Genomic DNA, 26,346 nt, shown 5'->3' on the forward strand with positions numbered 1-26,346 from the left:
CGGCATGGCCAATGGGGCGCGGCGGCGGGGGCGCGCGCGGGCGGTGCGCGGTGCGCACGCGCGGCCGTGACGTCACTGCGCGGCCGCCACGGACCCGGCCCAGCCGCCTCGCGCCGCGCCCGCCGCCGCCGGTGAGTCACGTGGTGCGCGCGCCGCCGTGACCCTGCCGCCCCTTCTCGCCTGCCGCGCCCCAGCGGCCCCCGTCCCCGGTTTCCCCACGCCGGCGCCCTGCTCCCACGCTTTCCCCGGTTCGCCCGCACAGGCGCCCCCCGGCCCCCGGTTTCCCCGGTTCTTCCGGTATCGGTTTTCCATGACCCCGGTCTCCTCGCCCCCCCGGCTTCCCTCGGTTCCCTTTCCCGTTTCCCAGGCCCTCGTTTCCCCCCGCAGCCCTGGCTCCGCCTCGGGGCTCCCGGATTCCCGAGAACAGCGCGGATCCCGGTAAAGCCTCATCCCGCGACCCCGAGTAGTGCGGTTCCGCGCGGGGAAGTTGGGGGTAGCGATCCGTTGCGAGGTGGGGGGCACAAAGTCCGGGTCCCATCGAGGGGAACGGATCCCGAGCCCTGGAGCGGGGCAGAGCCAGGGATCACGGGCAGAGCCTGGAGAGCGACGGGATGGGAGCGGTGGAGCAGGCAACGGGAGCCCTGGAGCAGGGCAGAGCCGGGGATCATGGGCAGAGCCTGCGGAGCGAGCTGGGCGGGACAGAGGGGCGGCGGGATGGACGGGGCAGCGGGACGGGCCGGCGCAGCAGGAGGGACGGGGGCAGCGGGAAGGGGGCGGAGCAGCGGGATGAGGCCGGGGCAGCAGGAGCCCCTCGGTGCCCGTTCCCGGGCCAGTTGCTGTTCCAGTCTCCGGCGGTCGCGTCTCCCAGCTCGGTGGCCGGAGGCTGGATGTGCTCCTCGCCCACCAGCAGGACTGCAGCTCCGTTCCTGCCTTGGCCGAAACATGGAGCTAATCCTGTGTGTTTAGGACGGCAGGGGCAGGAGGACGGAGCGTCAAGAGACTGGATGAGGGATAAGCGCTAGGCGTGTGCTGGCCTCCCGGCTGCTGTGGAACCCATGTCTGTTCCTGTCCCTTCTTCCCAAATCCCTGTAGATCCGACTACGGGGAGCACAGACATGCAAGGTGGGGCCGTGTCACCTCCACCGGCGGTGGGAACCGCATCCCACTCAGGTTTCTCTACATCCCTGCAGAGCAGACGTGCCAGGTGCCTCATCCTCTGGGCTCAGAAGCAGGGAGGCGTCACTGGGATTGTCTCCTCGGGATAGGGATCCCGGTTTGCAGACAGTGGGGCCCGGGCTCTGCATTAACGAGAGGTGAGGACAGGAAAATTCTTTTCCGTGGGGAGACCTGGCACTTGGTGCTGGCACGTTTGCCGGCCTTGCGCCATCCTGCACCTCGCAGCAGTTGATGTCTAAGCTGGAATCCCTCTGGCTGTGCAGGATCCACAGCTGCAGGGACCCTTGCAGCAGCGGGTGCTGTTGGGAACCGTGTCCCATCCCCCGGGGCCCGATCCATGTGGAGCACAGGGCTGGCGGAGGGAAGCAGTGCTGGCGTGGCAGAGGACTCAACTCAGTCCCATCGCTGCTAGTGGAACTGGGAATGCTTCACGCTGCTGGCTTTGAGAGTCCAGAGTCCCAGTGGTCTCAGGGAGTTGATTGCCCGGTGTCAGAATTAGAGAGCAAGCCTGGACAGAGAGGGGGGTCTGTGGTCTCAGCTTCACAGCTGGAGATTGGATGTGCAAAGGGGAGTAACGGGCTCTGGCACTGGTGTCCCCAGGGAGCTTCCAGCACGGCCAACCTGGCCACAGCGGGAGGAGATCCTGCAGCCCTGGATCAGTTGGTCCAGGAGCTGGCGGGTGTGGAGAGAATTGTTTACTGTTGGAGCTGCGACACAGAAACCCGTCCGGTGCGGGGCAGGTGGGCAGGGAGCGGCGGATCACGGTGCAGTGATGCAGGCTCGGGAACCGGGAACCAGGTGGGAATGCCCTTATCTGGGTGCCTTATGCTCTGGTCGCGGGTGGGGATGAGAGGCAGAGGTTCCTGGGAGGCTCCTCATGCGCACATCCTCCTTTCAGGGTGGGAGCGGGTAGAGGAGCACAGCAGCAATCCATGCCATGGGAAGCGAGGTGGGAATCTCGGAGCTGGTTCCGTGTGTTTTCCCTGGTGGAGTGTGCTTGACAGTCCTGCCTGGAGCTTCCAAGGGACAGAGCGCCTGGCTCTGTGGGCTGTGTCTGCCAAAGCAGGGTGGGAAGGGGGCTTGGAGCACGGTGGGAAGGAGGAGCGCCAGGCTTCAATGAGTGCGGGAAGAGGAGGAGGTGAGAGAGAGGCTGCACAGGGACTTGGCTGGGGAAACGGGATTGGACCAGGAAGAGTGGAAGGTGGCAGCGGGTGCACTTGGAAACGTCCCAAGGGAACTGAGAATGAAGGGAAGCCCCAGAACTGGAGACAAGGGGAGCTCAGAGCAGTTCCTGGTGCGAGGGGAGGGGAAGCTGTGGGACGTTCTGGGGGCGGCCCAACACAGCCAGCCGGGAAACACTCTGGAAAGGGGCTGCTAAGGACTGGGAACGCAGGTGGAAATACCAAGGGTGAGGGAAAGGGGAGTCACCACAACAACGGTGGTGGAGTTTGACTGGGGAGGAGGGAGCGGGGCAGGTCCGGAGCAGCTGGAAAGGAGGAGCTGCCGGGCTGGCAGCGGCAGAGGGAAAGGAGGTGGAGGTGGGAGCGGAGCCTGTACAGGTAAGATTGCTCGCTGGACACTCATCCCAGCTGGGAAGTGTGAGCAGCCATTGTGGATGGGGCCAGAGGGACACAGGGTTTGGGGAGAAGGGAGAGGGACCTGGGTGGATACACTGGAGGCAGGCAGGAACAGGAATGCCAGGGAAGAGAGCACGTAGCTGGGAGATGGGTGTGAGTGGGGCCTGAATCGGTGTCATTGGAGGGAAGCTGGGTGGATTTTCCCTCTGCTCTCCCGGACTCCAGGGAGACGATTAGGGAGGGCAGGGTGAGGCGCAGCTGAGCCCCAGGGAAGCAGATTGTGGAGCCCCCTGGCAGATTGTGGAGAAGGGAGCCCAGAATGCTGGGCCATGTGGTGCCTCAACTCCTTCAGCACTGGGGTTTTCCTCATCTGCAGTTCCAGGGCTTCCCATCATTTCCAGTACTTTCCCTTGAGACGTTTTCAAATGCGCCTGCTGCCACCTTCCAATCCTCCCAGTTCGAGCCTCTCCAGTGCCTCCAGTTCAAGCCCCCATTTCTCCAGCTAAGACTCTGTACAGCCTCGCACTCACCTCCTCCTCTTCCTGCCCTTTGCCAAGGCCTGGCGTTCCAATTACCCGTGCAAAGGGCTGGAGCGATTGGATCCCTGCCCCCAGCTCCAGGTGGATCTGAGCAGGATCTGCTCTGGCGTCCCCTGAGCCTTGGGGCAACCTTTGGGAAAGCACCGTGTCCGGATCGGGGAGTGGGGTGGGAAGGATCTCCGGAGGGGGAATACCGCAGGAAGCACTCCCGGAACCTGGCGGTGTCTGAGCTCGAGGTGTGGCTGCGCTCATGGCGGAGCCAGGTATGTTCGCAGGTTCCCTCAGCTCTGTTGTTAGCAGCAATGGTGGCTTCTGCTTCCCAGGCGCCCATCTCTGGGACTGCGCCCACCAAAATCACTCTTGTCCGCCCAGGTAGCCAGCTTTTCCCGGGATTGTGGGCATTGGGGCTCGTGCTCACCTTGCGTTGAAGCCCAGTGCTGTGTCCAGGGATGGAGTGGGGTGGGGAGCTCCTGCTCTCTGGGGACAGTGTGAGGTGAGGGAGCCACCATTCTCCGGGGATGGAGCGAGGCCAGGGAGCCACTGTTCTCCGGGGAGCTCTGTGCCAGCTGGGAGAATGCCTGTGTTCCCTGGTGTTGAACTCGCCACGGCCAACAGCCGCTGCCAGGTGAAACTGTAACTTTCCCTGCCCACCTCACCAGCATCTGTCCAGCCCTCTCAGTTCAGGGGCCAAAACCCCTGGATGTGCGGAGCTGGACTTCATCGCTGCAAAGGATGCATCGCTCTGCAGCAGGAGCAGTTCCAACACTTAGCTGGGAATCTGGTTCCTTGTCCTGCACCAGAGCCGGCTACACTGTGACACATTCCCGTCATTACAGGTGCCTTTAATCCTGTGCCGCAGCTCCCAGTTCCCAGTGTTTAGTCAGCGCCGGGTATTCTCCTGCCCAGAGGAGAAAGCTGGGAGGAGGCAATAAGCGAGTGGCTGGGGCTCTGGACAGGTAGCATAGGGCGGCAAGTGGAGGAGCGGTGGCTGGAGCGGTGACACTGGTGCTGGATCACCAGTGCCTGGCTCAGCCCTGAGCCGGGACAGGGTCCTGGGCATCGGGAGTGTGGGTCGGTGCCTCCTGCCTCCACTGCCAGAAAGGTTGGGTTTTCTGGAGTTTCTCTGATGCTCTCTCCTGTGACTATGTGGTTGGGCAAGGGTGGATGTTCCCAGTTGAGGGCATGGTGCTCTTTCACGGTCTCTCCTGGCCCTGTCCGTCAGGGAAGAGGATGAGAGTCCTGCCTGTCCTTTCCTCCTGCGTCTCCACCCTCTGTGGAGTCTTCAAGCCTGGGGTTGGCTCCTGCTCCTCAGGTGTTCCTGGGCTTGAGCTGTGACTTGTGGGAAGGTGCTGGGCAAGGAGCTGCAGGGTCCCTTGTCATATTTTGGGCTCGCCATCGGATTCTGTGGTCTCAGCTCAGTGCCTAGGGCCTGGAATGGGCAGGGAGAGGCCTGGCTGCTCCGGGCAGCTGCACTGCGCTGAGTCTGCCGATCGCAGCCTCTGTGGGAGGGCACGGCTCCGGTTCTGCTGGTGCTGGGCAACACGCGCCAATCCATGTCAGAGCTGCGACTGCAGACCAGCATCCTGCTGACCGGGAATTGCAGCTGCATTTTAGATCTGCTGGGTGCTTCCGTCTTCCGCTGGGCGCCTGCTCCATGTCCTGAGAGCTCGGAGCTGTTGGAGTGGCCGTGACTCCATACCCTCTGGCCTCGCTAATTCCCAACTGTTTTTCTCTCCACAGGTGCGGCTGCTGGACACTGAGTTTTAATGGTTTTATGTAGTTTTTATTCAAAAGAGGAATGGATTCATGAAAAGGAATTTTAGGGAAAGAAAGGAAATAAATCATGGAACCGTTTTGGAATGCTCTGAACTCTCCCTGCGCTGCCAGGGCCACCACTCCTGTCCGTCACCTTCTCCGGCTGTAGGAGCTCAGGAACACTCCCCTCCCGATCGCGCTGTGGACCTTCCCCATGCTGCCTGGGAATGTTTGCCATGGAAAAGACTGCATGAAATTCCTGCTGTTTCCCAGCCACTGAGCAGGTCCAGAACCCGCAGACACACCTCGGGGGTCGGGAGAAAGGAGCAAGAAGGAAAAGGACGGAACCCCTGGAATCTGCCAGGCCTTCTCTGCCTGCCCCCCTTGCGAAGGAGGGATTTGCGGCTCAATCCCGCACCAGCTGTTCCGCGGCTGTGGCAGGCGGGGAGGAACAAATCAAATTAAACGGCCACCGCCAGCCGGCCCCTCCCAGATCCCTGCGAAATCAGGGAGAGTGTTCCTGTGACCCCTCCAGTGCTGGGAGGAGGAGGTGCAGTGCCGTGAGGGAGCGGATTGCCTGGGAGTCACCCCCTCCCGCCCCGTGTCAGAAAGGAGAAGTGGTTTCCCTGCACCTCCAGAGTGGCTCTCGTGCAAGAAGCGTGCCAATCCCTCACTCGCTGGGTGGGAAGCAGTGCCCAGCTCCTCACCTCCGGGCTACGCTGGCCTTGTGTCTGAGCCCAGAGCACATCCTGTCCCCTCGGAGCCCGGCAGCTGCCAGCCCTGCTGGGATCTGCTTTCTGCTGGCTATTCCTGACTGACAGAAGCTTGGTGGTGGTTTTAAATCCACGTCCCATTCCCTGGTCTGAAATTTTAATGATTTTAACCCTTCCCTGTGCCCGTGTGCTCTGGCAGGACAGGGCGTAGCGTGGACTCGGTGCTCCAAGGCTGCCGTGGGCTTGTCCAGTGGGCTGGGAGGTGGCCCTGGGAGCGGGCGCGGAGGCCAGGCAGCGCTTGCCCCCGTCCCGCTCCCCGAGCCCCGTGGGCCTGGGCTATGCGGCAGGGCAGACCCCCCTCCACAGCTCCAACATGCCAGCAGCGTCCGGAAAGAGGTTCAAACCCAGCAAGTACGTCCCGGTCTCAGCTGCTGCTGTCTTCCTAGTGGGAGCCACTACCCTCTTCTTCGCCTTCACGTGAGTCCCGGCTGCTCTGAGGAATGGGGTGGAAGAATGGGGAGAGCAGGGACCGAGTTGCTCTGTGTGGGGCTGGGGGGACGGAGGGGCTGGCAGGGAAGCTCTTAAGGGAAGTGTTTGCTCTGGGTGCTCAGGGATGGGTAATGGAACCGCCCTGTGCTCCTTGTCCCTCGGTTTTCCCATGGGGGTGGATCCTGGTGAGGCACCATGCCATGGCTCTGGCTCCTGGAAGCGGCTCCTCGGGTGTTGGCACGGCTCACTCCTCTCACTGGGAACGCTCTGGCAAATTAGCCAAGTGGGAATCAGTTATGACATGTAGGGTGGAAATGGCATGGGTGCTTTTCCACTTCGGAGAAAGGGGAAGCAGTTTGGGGAGGGTTCCCTGGATCTGGAGTCCTGTGGCTGATCTGGGAGCCAAGCAGGAAGGTTCCAGGTGGCCTCTGTCCCCTGTGTGGATCTCTTGCTGCCCATTCCTCCTTGCTGCCGGCTGCTCCAGGCAGGATTCTGGCCAGGCAGAGAGGGAGGTACCCCCCAGCTCCCAGGGAGCCACTCTGCTCCCTGGGATAGAGCCATTGGCAGCAGAAAGGTCACTGCAGCTCTGACGCCTGGCAACAGCCAGGCAATGGGAGTAACGTGAGGCTGGACGGAGCGAGCTGGTTGGATTTACGGGGAGGCAGCTGGTGGTGTCGCTCAGTGGCACGGAGCCATCCTATCCAACATGGAGTGCATTCTGGTGTTGCTCTGGGCTGTCGGGAGAGCTCGCTCTGTGCTCCTGCTCCAGGGGCTGGAGGGGAAGACGAAGGGTGTGGGGACATGGGGACAGGCGCCCAGCCCCATTGCTGCTGTGGGGCATGGCTGGGAGCAGCGGCAGCGCCGCAGAGCAGGTTTGTTGAGAGCAGGAACAGCCAGGCAGGGCAGCTGTAATTGCAGGGCAGGGGATGCTGCTCTGCCTGTTCCGAACCCTGAATTAACCGCGACGCGCAGCGCTTTCACACGGGGCGTTCCACAGGGAGGGAATCACGGTGCTGCCCAGAGTCGTGGTTCCCTCTGGGCACGTGGGCTTGAAGTGGCATGGAGACCCACGGCGAGGTCTGCCTCCTGCGCCACAGCCCTGGGATGTGCTCCCTGCGGAGCCTCAGGCCCCTCTTCCTTGCCTGGCAAGGGATGGGCACAGTGGCTGCTGTGCTCCGGAGGGTTGCACTGTCTGCATCAGCCCTGGAGTGTGTCCTTTGGGAAGCAGGATGCAAGCTGGGGGACTCTGGGACGGCTGCTGCAGGGGCTCCTGTCTGTCAGGGAGCAGCTGGGGCAGTGCGGCTCCCACAGAACACTCTGGTTGCACTGTTCCTAGTGTATCCACCTGAAGCCCTTTGCTCTGTCCTGCTGGCCCAGGATGTGTCACTCCAGGCCAAGAGAGAACGGCTGGAATGAACCGAGGCCGGTATTGCTGAGGGAGCGGGCGGCAGGGAGTGGGAATGTTCCCATCCCCCCTCTGGCAGGAGCAGTTGTCTATGCCTTCCAGGGCTCTCAAACAGGAGTTGCTGTGGGGCCAAAATTCCCCTTTGGAGTCAGTTTGCCCATTCCTGCATCCTCCCCTGACCTGTCCTGGTCCCTGCTCCCCACGCAGTTGGTGCTCAGCCTCTCCTTCCTCTCTGGAGCAGGGATGCCTGCGGGAGCAGGAGTGTGCCGTCTGCCAGCCTCTTCCTTCCGTTGGCCTCGGCTCAGTGTGGCCGTTGGGATCACGTGAGAGCCTGTGGAGCGACCTGCTCCCTCTCCATCAAACCTCAGCCTGGCATTGCCTCCCATCCTTCCGTCTGGAAGGGCTGTGAGGGAGCTGTGCCAGGTTGGGAAGGGAGTGCTTGCTCTTCCAGCGGTGCTGGAGGAGCCAGAAAGGAGAGGCATGAGGATGGGGATGCTGGGCTGGGACGCAGCAATCCCTGGAGCTGGAGGTGCCTTGGGTCCAAGGTGATGCGCACGCTCCTGGTTTGATCCGAACTCGTGGGAGCGTGGTGTGAGCAGGGGTTGTGTCTGCAGCAGAGCTGTTCTGGGAGCCAGAGAGGTCAGGAGTCCAGTCCTGACACGGCAGGTGAGTGAGAGGAGCCTGATCCTGGCATGGGTCTGTGTCCGGGAGTGCCGTACGGTGGGAAAGGTGTCCTCGGGGATGGGGGTTGCAGGGTGGGAAGGAATCCTCGGAGAGAAGGAGAATCCAAGCTGGCGAGGGCCGGGCTCTCGCTTCTTGGGTCCAGGTGACTCAGTGTGCCTGCGGTTCCAGCTCCTCTGAAGTGCTGCCACGGACGAGTCCCGGCAGCTCTGCCAGCAATGTGTCCCGGCCTGGAGAGGGAACTGGGTGGGAGCTCCAGGGCCTGTGTGGCCACCATGGCGAGTGCTCTCCTCCTCCTGCTCCCTGTGGAGCAGGATGTGTGCTTCCCACTGTTCCCAGTGCCACGGCAGTGGGTGAAGCCTTGTGCTCCGTTTGGAAGAGCAAAAGGCAGGAGCGTGGCGGTGCTTCCGATAAGGAGGTTCCATCTTGGGGATCGGCAGCCACCTTTGCTCCCTGTGCCGCAGAGGATGGCGATCCAGGGTGCCAACTTCCCTGTGGTCCCCAGCACGCCTGCCAGCAGGTGCTAGGTGTGAGTGCGGGTGGTCCATGTGTAGGAGGATTCCCGCTTGCCTCCTGCAGGCAGCGGCTGTCGTGCGGGGAAGGAGACCCCAGCACTAGGCTCCAGACCCGGCAGTGCTCAGCCCTGTGAGCTGCGTGTGGTTGTCCCTGTCAGGGAGCCCTGCCTGCCCCGGCTGTCCCATCCCAACATCTCATCCCGGCTGGCTGCGTGGGATGCAGAGCTCACTCTGAGCCAGACCACCCCTGGCATCTCTGTGTCCCGGTGCGTGTGGCTGACAGAGCTTGGCAAGGACAGGGATGGAGGTGTCTCTCCGGCTTCTTCAGCTGGTTGCCTTCCTGGAGGCTGGGGTTGAACCTTCGCAGCGGAGATGGCAGGCAGGTTGGCTGTGGTGTCGTTGCGGTCCTGCCATGGAGTGGAGACCAGAGGCCGGGTCTGGGGATGCTGCAGATCCTGCTGCTCCATCTGCAGGGGGAGACGGAGTGAGGCTGGATTGGCAGGGCTCGGCTCTCCTTGGCTCTGCTAGTGCAGTTGGTTGCCCTTTAAAGCTGGGACTGCATTCTCCTCGGTGCTGGAGCCCAGGGGTGCTCCCTGTGCAGAAGCATCTCCCTTCCTCGCCCTTGGGACCTGGGGCGGTGGTCCTGCCCGGAGCCGTGTGTCTTGTGCTGGGAAGGGCTCTCAGTAAAGGGTGGTGATGGGATGGTGTTCCCTTCTCCATGGAGGCCAGTCCTTCTGTCTCTGCCTTCCCAGAGCTTTTCCTCTCTGCTGGCTTGGCCCTTCCTGGACGTGCCAGGCTCTGGCTTTCGAGGACCCAGGAGCTTGGCTTGGCTTGGCTGTGCCGTTGGTGTTGCAGGGCGCAGGGATGACTGGCGGGCAGTGGTCCTCCCTGGCTCCCCTCCATGCCTTTCAAGGGAATAGTTGGCCTGAGATTTCCCTTCCTAGAGAGAGGATCTCCAGGCTGAGGGTTCCTGGAAGGGCTTTCCAAGTCAAGGGCTCATCCAAGCTCCTCTTCCTCCATCGGTCCCTCCTCTGCTGCTTGTTCCTTGGCAGAGAGCAGAGCTGGGGGCTCCATGCGAGTTGGGATATTGAGCTGTGCCCTTTCCAGGGGCACAGTGACCACCGTGTCCATTGCCTGGGGTGGGAGAGGAGTGGAAAGCGGGACTGCAAGGAGGAGAGATGGGGCCAAGGAAGACGCCCATTCCTTGAACCACACTGCCAGCAGGGCCATGGGAGCTGGGGAAACCAGTGCTTTGCCCCCTGCCCAGCTCTGTTTTGGCTGCCGGGCACACGCTGGGGGCTGCTGGCTGCCAGCCAGCCCCACTGCCAGTGCTGGTGTCCCTTTGTGAGAGCCAGAGGATTCCTCACCTCTGCTTTCCCAACCCCCTTTGAAGGTTTCTTGCTGGAGCTGTTGCAGTGGGTGGCCGGGGGCAGTGTGGGGCTGGGTGGGATGAGCCTCATCCCCAGGCACAGCTCTTTGCTCTGGGCATGGCTTCCAGTGCTGAGCTGTGCTCAGGTCTTGGTCTCGGCATGTCCCATCCATCCTATGCTTCCCCAGAGCTCTCCGAAGATTTTGGGGGACAGCTCCTCGCCAGCCCAGCCCAGCTCTGTGGAGAATCCGCCTAGCCGGCTTCCAACGGAGATGACCAGGCCAGCAGGGCTGGTGCAGGTGAGGAAGGAGCTGCTCCCTGCCCAGGACGAGAGTGCTCTGTGCAGGGCTGGGAGGTGCTGTCCCAGATCCCGGGAGCTGGGGAGGCAGCGCCCAGGGTGTCTGGGATGAAAGGCCAGGAGATGCTGTTCTGGATCCCAGGAGCCGGGGAGGCATCTCCCAGGTTGTCTGGGAATGCCAGGCTCCCACCCCAGTCAGGTGCTTGTGGCTCCCAAGCACCGAGGAATGAGAAGAGCATGGAAGGGGCTTTGGGAAGTCTGTTTGCAGGTGCAAGGTCTGGTGTGCCGCAGTGCTGAGCCTTGGCCAGTGCAGGGCAGGTCCTGCTGCCTCTTCCCACCCTCTCTGGGCGCTGGGAGGGGTCAGGGCGTGGAGCTGTGCCCGATGCCAGGGTGTGCCCTGCGTGCCTCTCCCACTGCTGCTGCAAGCTAGGTGCCAGGGCAGGTCTGCCCACTTCTCCAGCGTGGACCAGCTCCAGGCTCCGTCCCCTCACACTGTGTCTCGTGCTGGTGGGTGCCCCTCACCCAGCACCCTGCCGGCCCTGGAGCAGCATCTCTTCCCAGCTGGAGCCTCACCACGGCTCCCAGGGCTGCCAGACAAGGGCTGGGGCTGCCTTGCCAGCGGTGGGATGCTTTTCTAGCTGATCCACAGCAGTGGAGGTGGGGGGACAGGAGCAGTGCCTGCCCCTTCACCTCTCCGTGCACGGGGCCGAGGGGATTAAGGCGCTGGCACCATATGTCCGCCCGCTCCGATTCCTGTGCGCTGCCCCGCTGCCCAAATCCCGCTGTGCTTATCGCCGTGGGGGAAAGAGAGGGACAGATGCTGCCCTAGATCTGCGGGATTAAACTCCCAGCAGCAAAGCAGATTAGGGGATTACGCCGGCGCCTCGAAGGGGAAGCCCAGTCTCTGGAGCCCTTGCCCGGCTGGGATGCGGGGCCAGTGGTGATTCCCTGCCTGTGCTTCTATGGGGCCCCTTCGACACAGAGAAGCTGGGTGCTGGCGTGGTGCTGGGGTCCCTGTGTGACACTGGGGTTGTCTCCCGGCTGGGCTCCGGCTCTGGGATGTGAGGGGCAGGAGCAGCTCTGGAAGCAGGCGAGCTGGTGGTGCTGCATCCCCATGCAGGGTCTCCTCTGTCCCCATGCTCTTGGGTGTCCCCTGTTCTGTCCCGAGGCTGTGGGTGCGAGAGGTGAGGTGTGGGTCCGCTCCAGGATGATTTACAGGAGCGCTTCCCACACTGTCCACCCATGGTGCTTCGTGGGGCTGGGGGTGAGGAGAAGGGCTCCACATGCCGTGGGTCAGTTAGGGCGCAGCTCCGGTTTGAGTGGGAGCAAAGGGAGGAGCGGATGGCAGGGAACCTCCACAGCTGCCTGGAGGTACAGCCCAGGAGCAGGGAACGTGGATTTGCCAGCCAGACCCCACCAAGCACAGCAGGGATGGCTTACGGAGACAGCGTGCCCACTTGGCCCTCGTGCTCTGAGGGTGCCGTTGGAGCTCAGGGACACTGGGGGAGTGTGGAATTGGGGGCAATGGTGGGGTAGGTCTGGTGTCTCACTACCCCTGTGTCTACAGATGCCCAGGGCTCAGCCTCTACGTCTCTCCCGTCATTCCCGCCTACAATGCCATCGTCTTCCTCTTTGTGCTGGCCAACTTCAGCATGGCCACCTTCATGGACCCAGGCATATTCCCGCGAGGTGAGTCTGGCTCTGCCTGGGAGGGGGCTCGGACGGTGCTACCCCCTTCCAGCTTTGCTCCGAGGTGAAGGGTTGGACCAGGCAGGACCCCAGGACCAGGCAATGGGAGTAGTGTAAATCCTGGCAGCCCGTGCCAGGTCCATGGGGCTCCGACAGGTCTGTGGCCGTGGGGCAGGGCCTGGAAGAGCCCCTCAGCTCCAGCTGTGTTTGGGGATCCCCAACTGCTCCACATGCCAGTGGGGGGGGTACTGGTGGCAGGGGCTAAGGACACTGAGCAGGAAGGGAGGGGATCTGGGCGCGGCTGGGCCCCGGCATTGCCTGCCCAGCCATGACGTGCAGCTTTGCCGGGTTCCCTGACAGCTGAAGAAGACGAGGACAAGGAGGATGACTTCCGTGCCCCGCTCTACAAGACAGTGGAGATCAAGGGCATCCAGGTGCGCATGAAGTGGTGTGCAACCTGCCGCTTCTACCGGCCGCCACGCTGCTCACACTGCAGCGTCTGCGACAACTGTGTGGAGGTGAGAACCTGGCAGTCACGATCACCCTTCTTTCCCATGTGGAGCTCGGAGCTCAAGTCCCTTACCATCTCCTCCTGCCTGCAGGAGTTCGACCATCACTGCCCCTGGGTCAACAACTGCATCGGGCGGCGCAACTACCGCTACTTCTTCCTCTTCCTGCTGTCGCTTACCACGCACATCATGGATGTCTTTGGCTTCGGCCTCCTGTACGTCCTCTACCAGGTGGAGGAGCTCTCTGGTGTCCGCATGGCCGTCACGTATCCTCTGTGGGGCTGCAGTGGCGTGGGGCGGGAGGGCCTCGGCAGGGCTGGGGATGGCGCTGAGTGGAGCAGGGCTGCAGCATTTCCTTAGCTGCCTGCTGGCAGGATGGTTGTGATGTGCGTGGCCGGCTTGTTCTTCATCCCCGTTGCCGGCCTGACGGGGTTCCACGTGGTGCTCGTGGCCAGGGGCCGGACCACCAACGAACAGGTAATGCCTGGGGCCAGTGCAGGGCCCCGTCCAGGCACAGTGTGGGGATCCCGAGGCAGGGCAGGCATGGACGAGCTGGATCAAGGCCAGGGGTGGCCCCGGAGCCAGCACGGTGCTCGAGCAGGAGCTGCGAGGGGAGGCTGAGACCTCATCTTCACAGCCTGGAGATGGGATCCGTGCTCCTTGGGGTGGCTGTGGAGAGGACAGAGCCGGGCAAGCACTTTGGGAGGGCAAGAGGTGATGGACACAACCTGAAACAACTTGGTTGTAGCTGTCCTACTGCACACCATCTTCCAACTCCTCCAGTCTCCTGCCTGTGCTGCGAGTGTTAGTCTAGAGGATTGAAACCCCTGGACTCATCCCTAGTGAGCCTGGGACCGTCCCCTTCAAGTCTGGTTTAAATCCTGGCCCAGTGCTGTATAATCCTCCCCATGACTGAATAACCCCAAATTCCACTCGTGGCACCAGCCCCTGAGCCCTGTGTTCATCATGTACCCAGCAGTGCCCAGGTGGCCAAAGAGGCGAGCTGCATCCTGGCTTGGATCACCCAAGGTGTGGCCAGCAGGAGTAGGGCAGGCATCGTCCCTCTGGACTTAGCGCTGGTGATGCCACACCTTGAATCCTGGGTTCAGTTTTGAGTCCCTCATTACAATAAGGACATTGAGGGACTGGAGTGCGTCCAGAGATGGGAACGGAGCTGGGGAAGGGACTGGAGAACAGGGGTTATGAGGGGCAGCTGAGGGGAAACCTCATCACTCTCTGCACCTCCTAGAAAGGAGGTTGTGGTAAGGTGGGTGCTGGGCTCTTCTCCCGGGTGTCAAGGGTTAGGATGAGAGGAAACAGCCTCAAGTTGCACCAGGGGAGGTTGAGACTGGATATTGGGAAAAATGTCTTTATGGAAAGACTGGTGAAGCCCTGGCAGAGGCTGCCCAGGGCAGTGGTGGAGTCTCCGTCCCTGGAGGGGTTCAAGAAGTGTGCGGCTGTGGCACTTGGGGACGTGGTTTAGCAGGCACGGTGGGATTTGTCTGATGGTTGGACTGGATGAGCTGAGAGGTCTTTTCCAACCTCTAATGATTCCAGTGTTCTGTAACTTCTGCACTGGGGAGAGATTTTTCCCCCTTGAGGGCAGATGAATGCTGGAAAAGGAAAAGGGGGAGGATGTCTAGGTACCTCTGTCGTCGGATATTGTCACGAGTGAGCTGGACAAGCCCTGGCACCCCAGCCTGGCTGGTGGGACTGGAGACCCCTGTGGTCCTGGCCGGCCAGGGAGTGCTGCCACGCTCCTTATCCCGCAGGTGACGGGCAAGTTCCGTGGTGGCGTCAACCCCTTCACCAACGGTTGCTGTAAGAACGTCAGCCGGGTGCTGTGCAGCTCCCCGGCCCCCAGGTGAGCCCAGGCATGTGGCATTCAATGCTCCTGCGGCATTTCGAGCTGCCATCCAAGACTGACCTCTCTTCCACCCTTCTCCCCAGGTACCTCGGGCGTCCCAAGGCTGAGCAGACAGTGCTGGTGCGGCCACCGTTCCTGCGGCCCGAGGTGTCAGACGGGCAGATCACCGTCAAGATCATGGACAACGGTATCCAGACAGAACTGAAGAGGACAAAGGTGAGGGGGGTGGGGATTAGCGGTCCCTGCTCGGGGCACTCCATGGAGCCCAGGGGTGCGAGCCTGCATCCGTGAGTAAAGAACCAAGTGAGCCATGTCACGTTCCCGCCCTGGTCCCTCTTGTCTCCTTCTGTGTCCCCACAGATGGACACCACATCCCCCCCATGTGGTAGCAGCCACATGAGGCCTTGCACCCTCCATCACCCGTCCCATCCTTCCCCTCACAGCATCCCTCGGAGCTGCCCCTTTCCCAGCGCTTCCCAGTGTCGCAGGCGTGTTCTGCCTTGGAGCACTCAGCATGCCAGACAGCCCAGGAGGAGCCCGAGTCCCAGGAATGCCACTGCCCGCTCCCTGCGTGCCGAGGCAGGGGCAGGGCATCGGCTGCTGCTGATCCGCACCCCACACTTTGTCTCTGCAGTCCAAAGGGAGCCTGGAGGTGACGGAGAGCCAGTCTGCCGACGCCGAGCCGCCTCCGCCGCCTAAGCCAGACCTCAGCCGCTACACGGGCCTGAGGACACACTTAACCCTGGCCACCAATGAGGGTAAGGAGGGCGCCCGGGGTCCCGGGCAGCCCGAGGCTGCGCCAGGCAGAGCAGGAGCCCAGGCCACAGTCAGAACAGCTGCAGGGCAGCCCTGAAGTGCAGCAGCACCGCCCCGATGCGGCGCAGGATGTGCCCGGCTCTCTAGGCTGGTGTGTATGGCCCTGTGCGCCCGGAGAAGCCTGTGGGATGCTCACAGCCATCTCTGCTCCGTCGGAGAAGAGCAGGACACTGAGCCGAGCCAGCGCGGTGCTTGCCCAGAGCGGCAGGCAGGCGGCCATGCCGCGGGAGCATCACCTGGAGGAAGGAGGCGGAGGAGAGGCAGGCCTGGCTCGGCGGCAGAGAGCATGCTGTGGTGGCCTGCACAACCTTTTCCACTTCCCTGAGTGCCGGCGGAGCAGCGCTCAGAGCGGCCTGCATGGCCTTGGCTGGAGAGGTGGGATGACGGGCAGAGATTGGAAGCAGCTGCTTCCCACAGCGGTCTGGAGGCCTCGACAGCTCTTCCCAGCCAGGGCACAGCGCTGCCAGGGAAATTGTGTTTGTGGGCACCCACTGGCACCTCTGTGCAGTCCCACTCCACCAACTCTGGGCCGTGGCGAGGGCATGGTAATGCCAGCCCCAAACACCTCGCCACAGGAACACGTTTTCCATCCTGCTCTGTTCCATCCGCCCCTGGTGCACCTCTCCTCCAGCCCATCCCTCTGCTTCCCTGGTTTGTCTGCCCCAGGCTCCAGCCGGTTCTTGGGGAGGGAGGGCAGGGCTCCGCGCAGTGTTCCTTCCACTGCAGAGCCACCGTGTGCCTGAGTGTCCTCCTCTGTCCCTTCCTGCAGACAGCGGCCTGCTTGGCACAGAGAGCCCACCGACTCCCACCATGTACAAGTACCGGCCTGGCTACAGCAGCAGCAGCAGCTCCACAGCCCTGCCCCACTCCACCAGCGCCAAGGTAAGGACGCACCCCCGTCCTGGCTGGGGCTGGGTGGTGGGAGCTTGCACCCTCTCTTGCCGTGGGTGACGTCTGCCTCTGCCCTGCAGCTGAGCCGTGTCAACAGCCTGAAGGAGCCCAACTCCATCTGCGAGAGCAGCCGCAAGCCCAGCTATCGCTCAGAGCCGAGCCTGGAGCCCGAGAGCTTCCGCTCGCCCACCTTCGGCAAGAGCTTTCCCTTTGACCCACTCTCCAGCGGCTCCCGCTCCTCCAGCCTCAAGTCAGCACAGGGCACGGGCTTCGAGATGGGACAGCTCCAGTCCATCCGCTCCGAGGGCACCACCTCCACCTCCTACAAGAGCCTAGTGAACCAGACGCGCAACGGCAGCCTGTCCTACGACAGCCTGCTCACACCCTCTGACAGCCCCGACTTCGAGTCGGTGCAGGCGGGCCCAGAGCCGGACGCGCCGGTGGGCTACACCTCGCCCTTCCTCTCGGCACGCATCGCCCAGCAGCGTGAGGCTGACCTTCACGGCCGCTTCGCCGGCACTGTCTCCCCTAAGCATGTGCCGGCCCGTGAGCCCTCGCCCGTGCGCTATGACAATCTCTCCCGCCACATTGTCGCCTCCATCCAGGAGCGGGAGAAGCTGCTGCAGCAGCCACCGGTGCCAGGCAGGGAGGACGACACGGCACTGCCAGACTCAGGCATCCAGTCAACATCAGGCTCTGGCAATGCCCCGCGCACCAGCTCTTCCTCGGACGATTCCAAGCGCTCACCCCTGGGCAAGAACCCGCTCACACGCCCAGCACCGCCCCGCTTCGGCAAGCCCGAGCCCCCCGCCGCACTCCGGGTGCGCTCACTGGGCTCCCCGGACCAGCCCGCCGCCCCCCACCTGGCCAAATCCCTCTCCTACAGCAGCCAAAAACCGGCCTCTCCAGCCAGCGTCCCCGAGACGGAGGAGGTGGCCTTGCAGCCCTTGCTGGCACCAAAGTAAGTACCGGCACCGGACGCCACGCATGCACAGAACGGGGACTGAGCCCCAGTGCCTCGACGGCCCCCTCACACCTCCCTCCCTGCCTGGCATGTCTCTCCCCTCCCAGCATGTCCCCTCGCCTCCCCTCGCATCCTCTCTAGCCCCTTCCTCCGCGCCGGCACCCAGGCAGCGAAATGCCACTCCCCAGGGAGCGATGCTGCACGGAGCTCGGAGAAGGGCCAGGGAAACCCATCCTCGAACAGAGCGGGTTCCTCCAGGACACCTCAGCCTCTCGGGGAGCTGGAGCGTGGGTGCTGGGATCCTCTCCGGTCCCTCACTGCCGTACCGGGCACTGGGATCTCATCCATCTCCTGATGCCCGCTGTCCGTCCTTCCTTCCCTCCCCAGGGACGAGGTGCAGATGAGAGCAGCCTACAGCAAGGCCAACGGGCAGCCCAAGAGCCTGGGCGCAGGGGCCCTCGGCAGCCCCTCGCGTGGGGGCGTCAAGAAGGTGTCAGGCGTGGGGGGCACCACCTACGAGATCTCAGTCTGAGGGCACTGCGCTCGCCCCGACGCGGGGGCCGGACACTGCGGATGCCAGGGAGAGCCGGAGCAGGGGGAGCAGCGGCCCCTTCTGCCCCGCCAGGACTCGGGGATCCCTGCCCGCGGAGGACGGCAGCTGCCCTGGCCAGGCGCTCGCTCGAGGGGCTCGGCGGCAGCGCCGGCCGCTCCGTGGGCCTTGTGCAATCACCGCTCGCCCAGCGGGGCAGGAACGGATCCTTTTTAAACCAGAATACTTTTTTTTATTATTATTGTTACGGATTCTATTTTTTTTCTCTCTCCGAGTTTCCGGGTGTGTGTACATATAAATATCTATATATATAAATATAAATATTGAGGAAAAAAAAGGCAAAAATGCTCTTTCATGCCCGGGGGAGGAAGAATCCCCCCCACCTCGTCCTTGTCCTCCACCGTGGGGATGTAGGCGCCTGGCATCATGCGCAGGGCAGTGGGAGCCGTGCGTGTGAACGTTGTCCACAACTGCAGCACCCTCTCCCGGGGGGGGCAGAAGGGCTGGGGAAGGCCCCTCCTCACGGCACCTACGGGCCCCAGCTGTCCTTCCCCCTCCCGTTTGCACCCCTCTTTTTGTAGCGTTTCCGCAGGGATTGTGTTAGGGGCAGGGTGGTTCGTTGTTGGTTTTGTTGCCTTTTTTTTCCTTTTACAAACGGGTCCGAGGGTTTCTTGCTGTCGTGGTTGGTTTTATTTCAGTGTGGGAGGAGGAAGAGGCTGGAGCAAAGCAATATTCCCTCATCACATGCCAAAAGAAAAGCAGAATGGGAGCTGAGTGCTCCCAGAGCCCCTGCAGGGCCATGAGCGCTGCCAGACCCCCCCCACCTCCACGTCCCCGCAGCGCCACAATGCCGGTTTTTTTATTATTATCAGCCATTTTAACAACAAGGAATAAAAGGATATTTAATGAGCCACCCCGGCCTGCGTGTGCTGTTTGAGCGTCTGGGGATGGAGCAGCCCCCACACCTCAAAGGGAGAGAAATGGGGCTGAGGGAGCCGAGCCCAGTGCCTCCCTGTGGACTTTGGGTTAACCCAGCTCCTGCTGGAGGGAAAGGGTTCAGGGAGTCGAGGACTGCGGTGCTAGAGCAGCCACAGATCCCAGCGCCTCTGTGGTCTGAGACTTTAATTAAAAGGTGACTAAAAAAGAGTGGCCCCGCTGCTCCGGGCGGTGCAAGTCTCAAAGGCCAAGGGTGGCAGCTTGGAGTCCACGTCCTTGGCTCTTGGTGTGGCTGCAGAGGCATCCCCACGCTTGGCACTGACGGAGGGACGGGGACCCCAGGGTCAGTTGGGGCTGTGTCCGTTGGTGGGGGGATCCTGGGATGGTGCTGGCACAGCCTCACCGCAGGCTGCTGCTGCTGCTGGCCTGGGAACCGCCTACCCCTGGGTGCTCCGGGCTGTGCCGGTTCTGCGGGGGAAGAACAAACACATCTGTGAGGCAGGCAGACACACACACATCCCTGGGAATAGCCGCTCGCCGGCCCCTGCTGTGCTGCTGCTGCCACGTATCCCTCAGGGTGGACACAGGCTGGGAATCTAACCACGGCTCTCCCTACCCACCTTCTTTTTCTTCTTCTCTTTCTTTTTCCTCTTCCGCTCTGGATCCTCCTCTTTTTTCTTCTTTTTCTTCTTATGGTCAGAGTCCGAGGGGGTTTCTGGGGGAAGAAAAGCGCTGGAGGAGCCGGGCACCCCGGGTGGGCCGGGAGAGGGTCTGGCTGCGGCAGGAGCAGCCCCTTACCTGGGGGGACGGGGTCCTGTGTCCGGCTCTGCTTGTGCTTGTGCTTGTTCTTCTTCTTGGGTGGCTGGATGTGCATCAGCCGGCACTGCTCTGGCAGCTGCAGGGACACAGGCAGTCAGACCAGGCCCCCCGGGCCCCCGGCCACCCCCCAGGTCCTGGCCGTGTGCTCACCGGGCCGGCGTGGAGGCGGAATCCGGTCAGCATGGTGCCGGTGAGGGGCGTGAAGGAGCTGCCGCAGATGGGGGGCTTCTCGATGAGGGAGCGTAGGGAGCTGTTGTCGTGGGAGCCGGGCAGGTCGATCATACCGGGCAGGTCGGGGAGGAAGTTGCTGAGCTTCTCCTTCACCTTCTTCCCGCAGAACTTGTTATAGGCGTGCTCCAGGTTGTAGTGTGTGATCAGGTTCGTGCTGCCTGTCAGCTCCGTTGTGCCTGTGCCAGCCGCGGGGAGGGGATCGGCTGTGGCTGCTGCCCGGCCGGGACCCCAACACCCTCCCCGGTTCCAGCCTCCACGATCCCCGGCCCCGCTATCCCGGCACCAAGGCCCCCGGCCTCGGTCCCCCACCGGGAACGTCCGTGCCCGCTGGCCCCCCGGCCCCGATCGCCGTGGCCCCGCTCACCCCTGGCCCCGATCTCCTCCCCCGGACCCCCCGGCCCTGTTCCCCTTCCCGGCCCCGTTTCCCCTCCCATTCAACGTCCCCCCCAACGCACCCGGCAGCTCCCGCAGGAGGTAAAAGGGGCCGGCGCCGGCCTTGCGGGCCGCGTCCTCGCCCGTGGGCGGCGCGGCGGGGGCGGGGGGCGGCGGCGCGGCCCCGGGACCCGGCGCTTTGGCGGGGCCGAACCCCAGGGCGGCGGCGGCGGCTGGAGGCGGCGGCTCAGCCCCTCCGAACAGCGCCGAGAAGCTCTCCATCTTCCCGGCGTGCCCCGCGCGGGGCGCCCCGGCCGCCCGCCGCGATTGGCTGAGCTCCGCATTGGCACCGCCCCTGTCCTCCGTGATTGGTCGTCTACAGCCCTGGCTCTGCCTCTACAAGGCTACGATTGGTCGAGCTGCGCTCGGGCCCCACCTTTAGCGCGCCGCGATTGGCCAAACGCAGCCCTGGCCGCTCCCCCTCCCAGGCCAACTCCTTCCCAGCCTCCTGATTGGCCGCTGGGCTCATTGATTCCCCACGGTATGGGAGGAGCTCGGTGACGCCGCTTGCCATTGGTCAGCGGAGCCATGGGCCCGCCTCCCGCCGCCGGGCTGGCCAATGGGAGCGCGGCGGGGCGGGACTCAGACCGATGGGCGCGCGGCGAGGCCGCCGGGAAGATGGCGGTGCTGACGGCGGTGCTGGCGCTGCTGTACTCGGTGCCCGGGATTTGCCGCTGGCTCGCACACCCCTACTACTCATTGTCCGCGCTGCTCGCCACCGCTTTTCTGCTGGTGCGCAAAGTGCCGCCGCTCTGCCGGGGGCTGCCCTCTCAGCGTGAGGACGGCAACCCCTGCGACTTCGACTGGGTGAGCGGCCCTGGGCCCGGCCCCGGTCTGTCCCCCGCCAACCACCCGCCCCAGTCCGCATTCCCCCCCGCCCCAGTTCGCACCCCTCGGCCCCAGTCCACACCCCCAGCTTTGCCCAGTGCTGCCCAGAACGCCTGAGCTCGGCCCGGCTCCAGCCTGAGCCCCCCCCCCCCAGCACCGGCCTGGGCCCCAAGCCTGTGCCCTTCGTGCTGGGCCCTGTGACCCACCCTGTTCTAAGACTGTGTTCCCCGACTCCTGAACCTGCCTCCCAGCTCGACCCCTCCTGCCCCTCCAACCTGGTTTCCCACCTGCACCCTCCACAGCCGCAGCCCTAGGCCCGTTCCACCACACTGCTGCGGGGGTGCCTGGCGAGGTGGGGAGGCTATGCCCCATGCTGTGTCCCCCCCCCCCAGGATCTGGGAGCAAAGGGATCCCCGTTGGGGCTGGCAGGACGTGGGACTGGCACAGTCTCAACCCGGTGCCGGGCTGTGTCAGGGGCAGCCAGGCTGCGGCAGGGCAGTGCGAGTGCAGCAGCTGCTCTCGGGCTGCATGGCGTAGTGGGTGCCACTGCCTTATGCCATCTCTCCTGCCCCAGCGGGAGGTGGAGATCCTGATGTTTCTCAGCGCCATCGTGATGATGAAGAACCGGCGCAGCAGTGAGTCAGGGTCAGAGGGGTGGGGGCCGGGGACTGAGTGTGGGGCCTCCCCTGGCAGCCATGTAGGCTGGGATTCACAGGGCCGGGTCTGGCCTTCCCATGGGATTCCCCCTTAGGATCCGACCCCATCTTCCGCCCCCCTCTCCCCTCCGCAGTCACTGTAGATCAGCACATCGGGAACATCTTCATGTTCAGCAAAGTGGCCAACGTCATCCTCTTCTTTCGCCTCGACATCTGCATGGGACTGCTCTACCTCACGCTCTGCATTGGTAAGACATGTGGGGGCAACTGTTGGCTCTGGGGGAAACCTAGGGGTCAACTGATGACTCGGAGGTTGGGACCTAGGGGTCAACTGGCAGCTCAAGGGGTGAACTAGGGGGCAACTGGCAGCTCTGAGAGGGAGGAGCCGGGGGGAACTGGTAGCTCAGGGGGTTACAACTGATGACAGTGGAGGGAAATTGGTGGCTCTGGAGGAGGACCAGTGGTTTCAGGGGGGAATTGGCAGCACCAGGGGAAAAAACATTGGTATTGAAGAGAACTGATGGCACTGGGCGTGGAACTGGCAGCAACTGGTGGCTCTAGAGAGGGGACCAGCGACTCCAGGGGGTAATCGGCTACAGCAGGGGTGACCAGGGGAAAAACCAGGGGACTGAGGGGAACGAGTGGGGAACTGGTGGCACTGGGGGGGAGACTGGCAGTAGCCCATGGCACTAGGGGGCAGCCATGGCAGCAGTGCCCCCTCGGCGCCAGAGCTCCCTCTCGCGGTGGGGCTGCTGTGTGGCCTCCTTCCCCGCTGGCGGAGGCTGCGGGGGTACAGGGTCTGAGAGTGCTGCATCGCAGTATTCCTGGTGACGTGCAAGCCGCCACTGTACATGGGCCCCGAGTACATCAAGTACTTCAGCGACAAGACCATTGACGTGAGTATCCGTGCAGAGGGGCTTGGTGGCCCAGGGGGCTCTGCCCATCAGCCCTGCTGACCCCGTGCCTCTGCTGCAGAATGAGCTGGAGCGTGACAAGCAGGTGACGTGGATCATTGAGTTCTTTGCCAACTGGTCCAGCGAGTGCCAGTCCTTTGCCCCCATCTTTGCCAACCTCTCCCTCAAGTGAGTGGTGCTTGTGGGGGTCTCGGGAATCACGGGACAGGGACTGGGATCAATCCCAGCCCCGCAATCACCAGCAGCACACGCAGACCGGTGTCCCTGTCCTCCTCCTAGGTACAACTGCCCAGGGTTGCACTTTGGGAAGGTGGACGTCGGCCGCTACACGGATGTCAGCACCAGGTCTGGGGGTGCAGGGCCAGTGATGCAGGCAGGGCTGGAGCCCCGGGAGCCTCCAGCCCCTCCAGTGTTACCTGAGCCTCTCCTTCCACGCAGGTACAAGGTCAGCACCTCCCCCCTCACGAAGCAGCTGCCCACCCTCATCCTCTTCCAGGGCGGGATCGAGAAAATGCGCCGGCCGTACATCGACAAGAAGGGCCATGCTGTGTCCTGGACCTTCTCTGAGGTGGGTGGGATGCTCCGGCCTGGCGCTGGGGCAGGGTGGGGCCGGGGGTGCTGGGGTTTCTGGGCAGGGGTGCCGTGGGAGCTAATGCGTCTGCTTGGCCACAGGAGAACGTGATTCGGGAGTTCAACCTCAATGAGCTCTACCAGCGGGGCAAGAAGCAGCCAAAGGGCCAGAATGAGGGGTTTGAGGAGCCCCGTGTACCCCCCGACCAGGAGCCCAAGAAGGACAAGTAGAGGCTGCCCTGGCTGTCACAGTTGCTGTCACCATTGCCATCATCATCATCACTGCAGTGGCCCCTGTGCCCTCCCTGGAGCTGTGTGCGTGGGGGCGTCCAGTGCAGATGGGTGGCCCATGCCCCCCTCTCCTAATGCTCATCTGCATCGCTGACAATAAAGGGCCTGCGCGCGAGCATCCTTGTGTCCTTCTGTCCCTGCGTCCCTGTGTCCCTGTCCACCTGTCCCTGTCCATACATCTGTCTTATGTATGTTCCTATGCCCATGCGTTCCTGTCTCCGCACCCGTGTGTCCACGTGCCTGTTCCTCCTTGTGTCCTGGTCCATGTGTCCAAGTGTCCATGTCTGTATGTCCCTGTCCCCACACTTCTCTGTCTGTGTTGATGTCCTTGTGTCTTGTCTGTCTGTGCGTTCATGTCTATGTGCATGTGTGTCTGTGTCCCCATGTCCCTGCTCCGGCAAGGCGCGGGGCTCAGCTGGTGATGGCTCTGGGATTGCCTCGGTTTGTGCGTGCGTGAGGTGGCACTGCAGGTCGGTTCTCCGTCCTAGGGTTCCCCCCAGGCGTTCAACCGCAGCCCCGGTGTGACCTGGGCAGCAGGTGGTAGCGGGGCTGATCGGGACCACTCTGTCCCTGTCCACTCCCGGGTGTTATCGTCCTATCACGTACCCGCTCCCCCATCTCTCCGGCCCGCGAGGAGGACCTCGAGGGGCGATGACCACCGTCCCTGCATACTGATTCGATGCCTCTGGAGTACAATCGGTGGCCCCACACTCGGGTTGGCTACGTGTGCTCTGCTCTGACTGGTCAATTCAGGATCTCGCTTTGCTGATGCTCACCTGGTTGCTGTAATTGCTGTACTCTGATTGGTCAATTCTAAATCAGCTTTGCTGATGCTATTTTCTGAACGGCTATGATTGCCACTCTCTGATTGGTCATTTAGGATCCCACTTTGCTGATTCTGTTTTATGATTGGCTGTGATTTATGCATTCTGATTGGTCAATTCAGGATTCTTCTTTGCTGATTCTGTTTCATGATTGGCTGTAAATGCCGCTGTCTGATTGGTCAATTCAGGATCCCACTTTGATGATTTTGTTTTATGATTGGCTGTGATTTCTGCTCTCTGATTGGTCATTTCAGGATCCCACTTTGCTGATTCTGTTTTATGATTGGCTGTGAATGCCACTCTCTGATTGGTCATTTCAGACTACCACTCTGCTGATTCTGTTTAATGATTGGCTGTAAATTGCGCTCTCTGATTGGTCAATTCAGGATCGCACTTTGCTGATTCTGTTTTATGATTGGCTGTGATTTCTGCTCTCTGATTGGTCAATTCAGGATCGCACTTTGCTGATTCTGTTTTATGATTGGCTGTGAATGCCGCTGTCTGATTGGTCATTTCAGGATCCCACTCTGCTGATTCTGTTTTATGATTGGCTGTGAATGCCACTCTCTGATTGGTCATTTCAGGAACCCACTTTGCTGATTCTGTTTAATGATTGGCTGTAAATTGCGCTCTCTGATTGGTCAATTCAGGTTCGCACTTTGCTGATTCTATTTAATGATTGGCTGTGATTTCTGCATTCTGATTGGTCAATTCAGGATCGCACTTTGCTGATTCTGTTTTATGATTGGCTGTGAATGCCACTCTCTGATTGGTCATTTCAGTAACCCACTTTGCTGATTCTGTTTAATGATTGGCTGTTAATGCCACTCTCTGATTGGTCAATTCAGGATCGCACTTTGCTGATTCTGTTTTATGATTGGCTGTGAATGCCACTCTCTGATTGGTCATTTCAGTAACCCACTTTGCTGATTCTGTTTTATGATTGGCTGTTAATGCCGCTCTCTGATTGGTCAATTCAGGATCGCACTTTGCTGATTCTGTTTTATGATTGGCTGTGAATGCCACTCTCTGATTGGTCAATTCAGGAACCCACTCTGCTGAGTCTGTTTTATGATTGGCTGTGAATTCTGCTCTCTGATTGGTCAATTCAGGATTCTTCTTTGCTGATTTTGTTTTATGATTGGCAGTGAATGACACTCTCTGATTGGTGCAGTCAGGATCCCACTTTCCTGAGTCTGTTTAATGATTGGCTGTGATTTCTGCTCTCTGATTTGTCAATTCAGGATCCCACTTTGCTGATTCTGTTAAATGATTGGCTGTTATTTATGCATTCTGATTGGTCATTTCAGGATCCCACTTTGCTGATTCTGTTTTATGATTGGCTGTTAATGCCACTCTCTGATTGGTCATTTCAGGATCCCACTTTGCTGATTCTGTTTTATGATTGGCTGTTAATGCCACTCTCTGATTGGTCATTTCAGTAACCCACTTTGCTGATTCTGTTTTATGATTGGCTGTTAATGCCGCTCTCTGATTGGTCAATTCAGGATCGCACTTTGCTGTTTCTGTTTTATGATTGGCTGTGAATGCCACTCTCTGATTGGTCATTTCAGGAACCCACTTTGCTGATTCTGTTTCATGATTGGCTGTGAATTCTGCTCTCTGATTGGTCAATTCAGGATCCCACTTTGCTGATTCTGTTTTATGACTGGCTGTGATTTCTGCTCTCTGATTGGTCATTTCAGGATCCCACTTTGCTGATTCTGTTTTATGATTGGCTGTGATATCTGCTCTCTGATTGGTCAATTCAGGATCCCACTCTGCTGATTCTGTTTCATGATTGGCTGTGAATGCCGCTGTCTGATTGGTCAATTCAGGATCCCACTCTGCTGATTCTGTTTTATGATTGGCTGTGATTTCTGCTCTCTGATTGGTCAATTCAGGATCGCACTTTGCTGATTCTGTTTTATGATTGGCTGTGAATGCCGCTCTCTGATTGGTCAATTTAGGATCCCACTTTGCTGATTCTGTTTCATGATTGGCTGTGATTTCTGCTCTCTGATTGGTCATTTCAGGATCCC

General features: G+C 61.5%; 3 protein-coding genes across 7 annotated transcripts; 2 read left to right on the forward strand and 1 right to left on the reverse strand.

Moving 5' to 3' along the window:
- The first annotated feature begins 5 nt into the window (after window positions 1-5).
- Window positions 6-18,714, forward strand: ZDHHC5 (zinc finger DHHC-type palmitoyltransferase 5). 4 transcript variants are annotated; one of them, XM_054067332.1, is made up of 12 exons: window positions 6-131; window positions 5,033-6,237; window positions 12,085-12,206; window positions 12,567-12,724; window positions 12,809-12,981; window positions 13,090-13,192; window positions 14,488-14,579; window positions 14,666-14,798; window positions 15,217-15,340; window positions 16,168-16,280; window positions 16,370-17,250; window positions 17,641-18,714. In XM_054067332.1, exons 2-12 carry the CDS (start codon window positions 6,134-6,136, stop codon window positions 17,783-17,785), a joined length of 2,148 nt encoding a protein of 715 aa, XP_053923307.1. In that variant the 5' UTR covers window positions 6-131; window positions 5,033-6,133; the 3' UTR covers window positions 17,786-18,714. The 4 variants fall into 4 exon arrangements, with proteins under 4 accessions (XP_053923307.1, XP_053923308.1, XP_053923309.1 ...); XM_054067333.1 differs by lacking the exon at window positions 6-131 and adding an exon at window positions 195-438; XM_054067334.1 differs by lacking the exon at window positions 6-131 and adding an exon at window positions 2,664-2,735.
- Window positions 18,715-18,857: 143 nt separating this feature from the next.
- MED19 (mediator complex subunit 19) lies at window positions 18,858-20,468 on the reverse strand. Its single transcript, XM_054067343.1, has 5 exons — window positions 20,245-20,468; window positions 19,709-19,965; window positions 19,538-19,634; window positions 19,360-19,454; window positions 18,858-19,207 (listed from the first exon to the last, which is right to left on the reverse strand). The coding sequence occupies exons 1-5, from the start codon at window positions 20,441-20,443 to the stop codon at window positions 19,139-19,141; spliced, it is 717 nt and encodes a 238-aa protein (XP_053923318.1). The 5' UTR covers window positions 20,444-20,468; the 3' UTR covers window positions 18,858-19,138.
- Window positions 20,469-20,794: 326 nt separating this feature from the next.
- Window positions 20,795-25,165, forward strand: TMX2 (thioredoxin related transmembrane protein 2). Of its 2 annotated transcripts, XM_054068564.1 has the most exons (8): window positions 20,799-21,028; window positions 21,624-21,684; window positions 21,840-21,953; window positions 22,525-22,601; window positions 22,681-22,787; window positions 22,899-22,964; window positions 23,058-23,187; window positions 23,292-25,113. In XM_054068564.1, exons 1-8 carry the CDS (start codon window positions 20,840-20,842, stop codon window positions 23,418-23,420), a joined length of 873 nt encoding a protein of 290 aa, XP_053924539.1. In that variant the 5' UTR covers window positions 20,799-20,839; the 3' UTR covers window positions 23,421-25,113. The 2 variants fall into 2 exon arrangements, with proteins under 2 accessions (XP_053924538.1, XP_053924539.1); XM_054068563.1 differs by having other exon boundaries at window positions 20,795-21,028; window positions 22,899-23,187; window positions 23,292-25,165.
- The last annotated feature ends 1,181 nt before the right edge of the window (window positions 25,166-26,346 follow it).

This window comes from Cuculus canorus, chromosome 5 (assembly GCF_017976375.1).
Source record: "Cuculus canorus isolate bCucCan1 chromosome 5, bCucCan1.pri, whole genome shotgun sequence".
NCBI lineage: Eukaryota > Metazoa > Chordata > Aves > Cuculiformes > Cuculidae > Cuculus > Cuculus canorus.

Coding starts and splice junctions, on each gene's coding strand:
- ZDHHC5 (XM_054067332.1), top strand. CDS start 6,134: ATGCCAGCAGCGTCCGGAAAGAGGTTCAAACCCAGCAAGTACGTCCCG. Junction 6,238..12,084: donor ACCCTCTTCTTCGCCTTCAC/GTGAGTCCCGGC, acceptor CTGTGTCTACAG/ATGCCCAGGGCTCAGCCTCT. Junction 14,580..14,665: donor TGCAGCTCCCCGGCCCCCAG/GTGAGCCCAGGC, acceptor CCTTCTCCCCAG/GTACCTCGGGCGTCCCAAGG.
- MED19 (XM_054067343.1), bottom strand. CDS start 20,443: ATGGAGAGCTTCTCGGCGCTGTTCGGAGGGGCTGAGCCGCCGCCTCCA. Junction 19,966..20,244: donor CCTCCTGCGGGAGCTGCCGG/GTGCGTTGGGGG, acceptor CGGCTGGCACAG/GCACAACGGAGCTGACAGGC. Junction 19,635..19,708: donor TCCGCCTCCACGCCGGCCCG/GTGAGCACACGG, acceptor GTGTCCCTGCAG/CTGCCAGAGCAGTGCCGGCT.
- TMX2 (XM_054068563.1), top strand. CDS start 20,840: ATGGCGGTGCTGACGGCGGTGCTGGCGCTGCTGTACTCGGTGCCCGGG. Junction 21,685..21,839: donor GATGAAGAACCGGCGCAGCA/GTGAGTCAGGGT, acceptor TCCCCTCCGCAG/TCACTGTAGATCAGCACATC. Junction 22,602..22,680: donor TCAGCGACAAGACCATTGAC/GTGAGTATCCGT, acceptor CCTCTGCTGCAG/AATGAGCTGGAGCGTGACAA.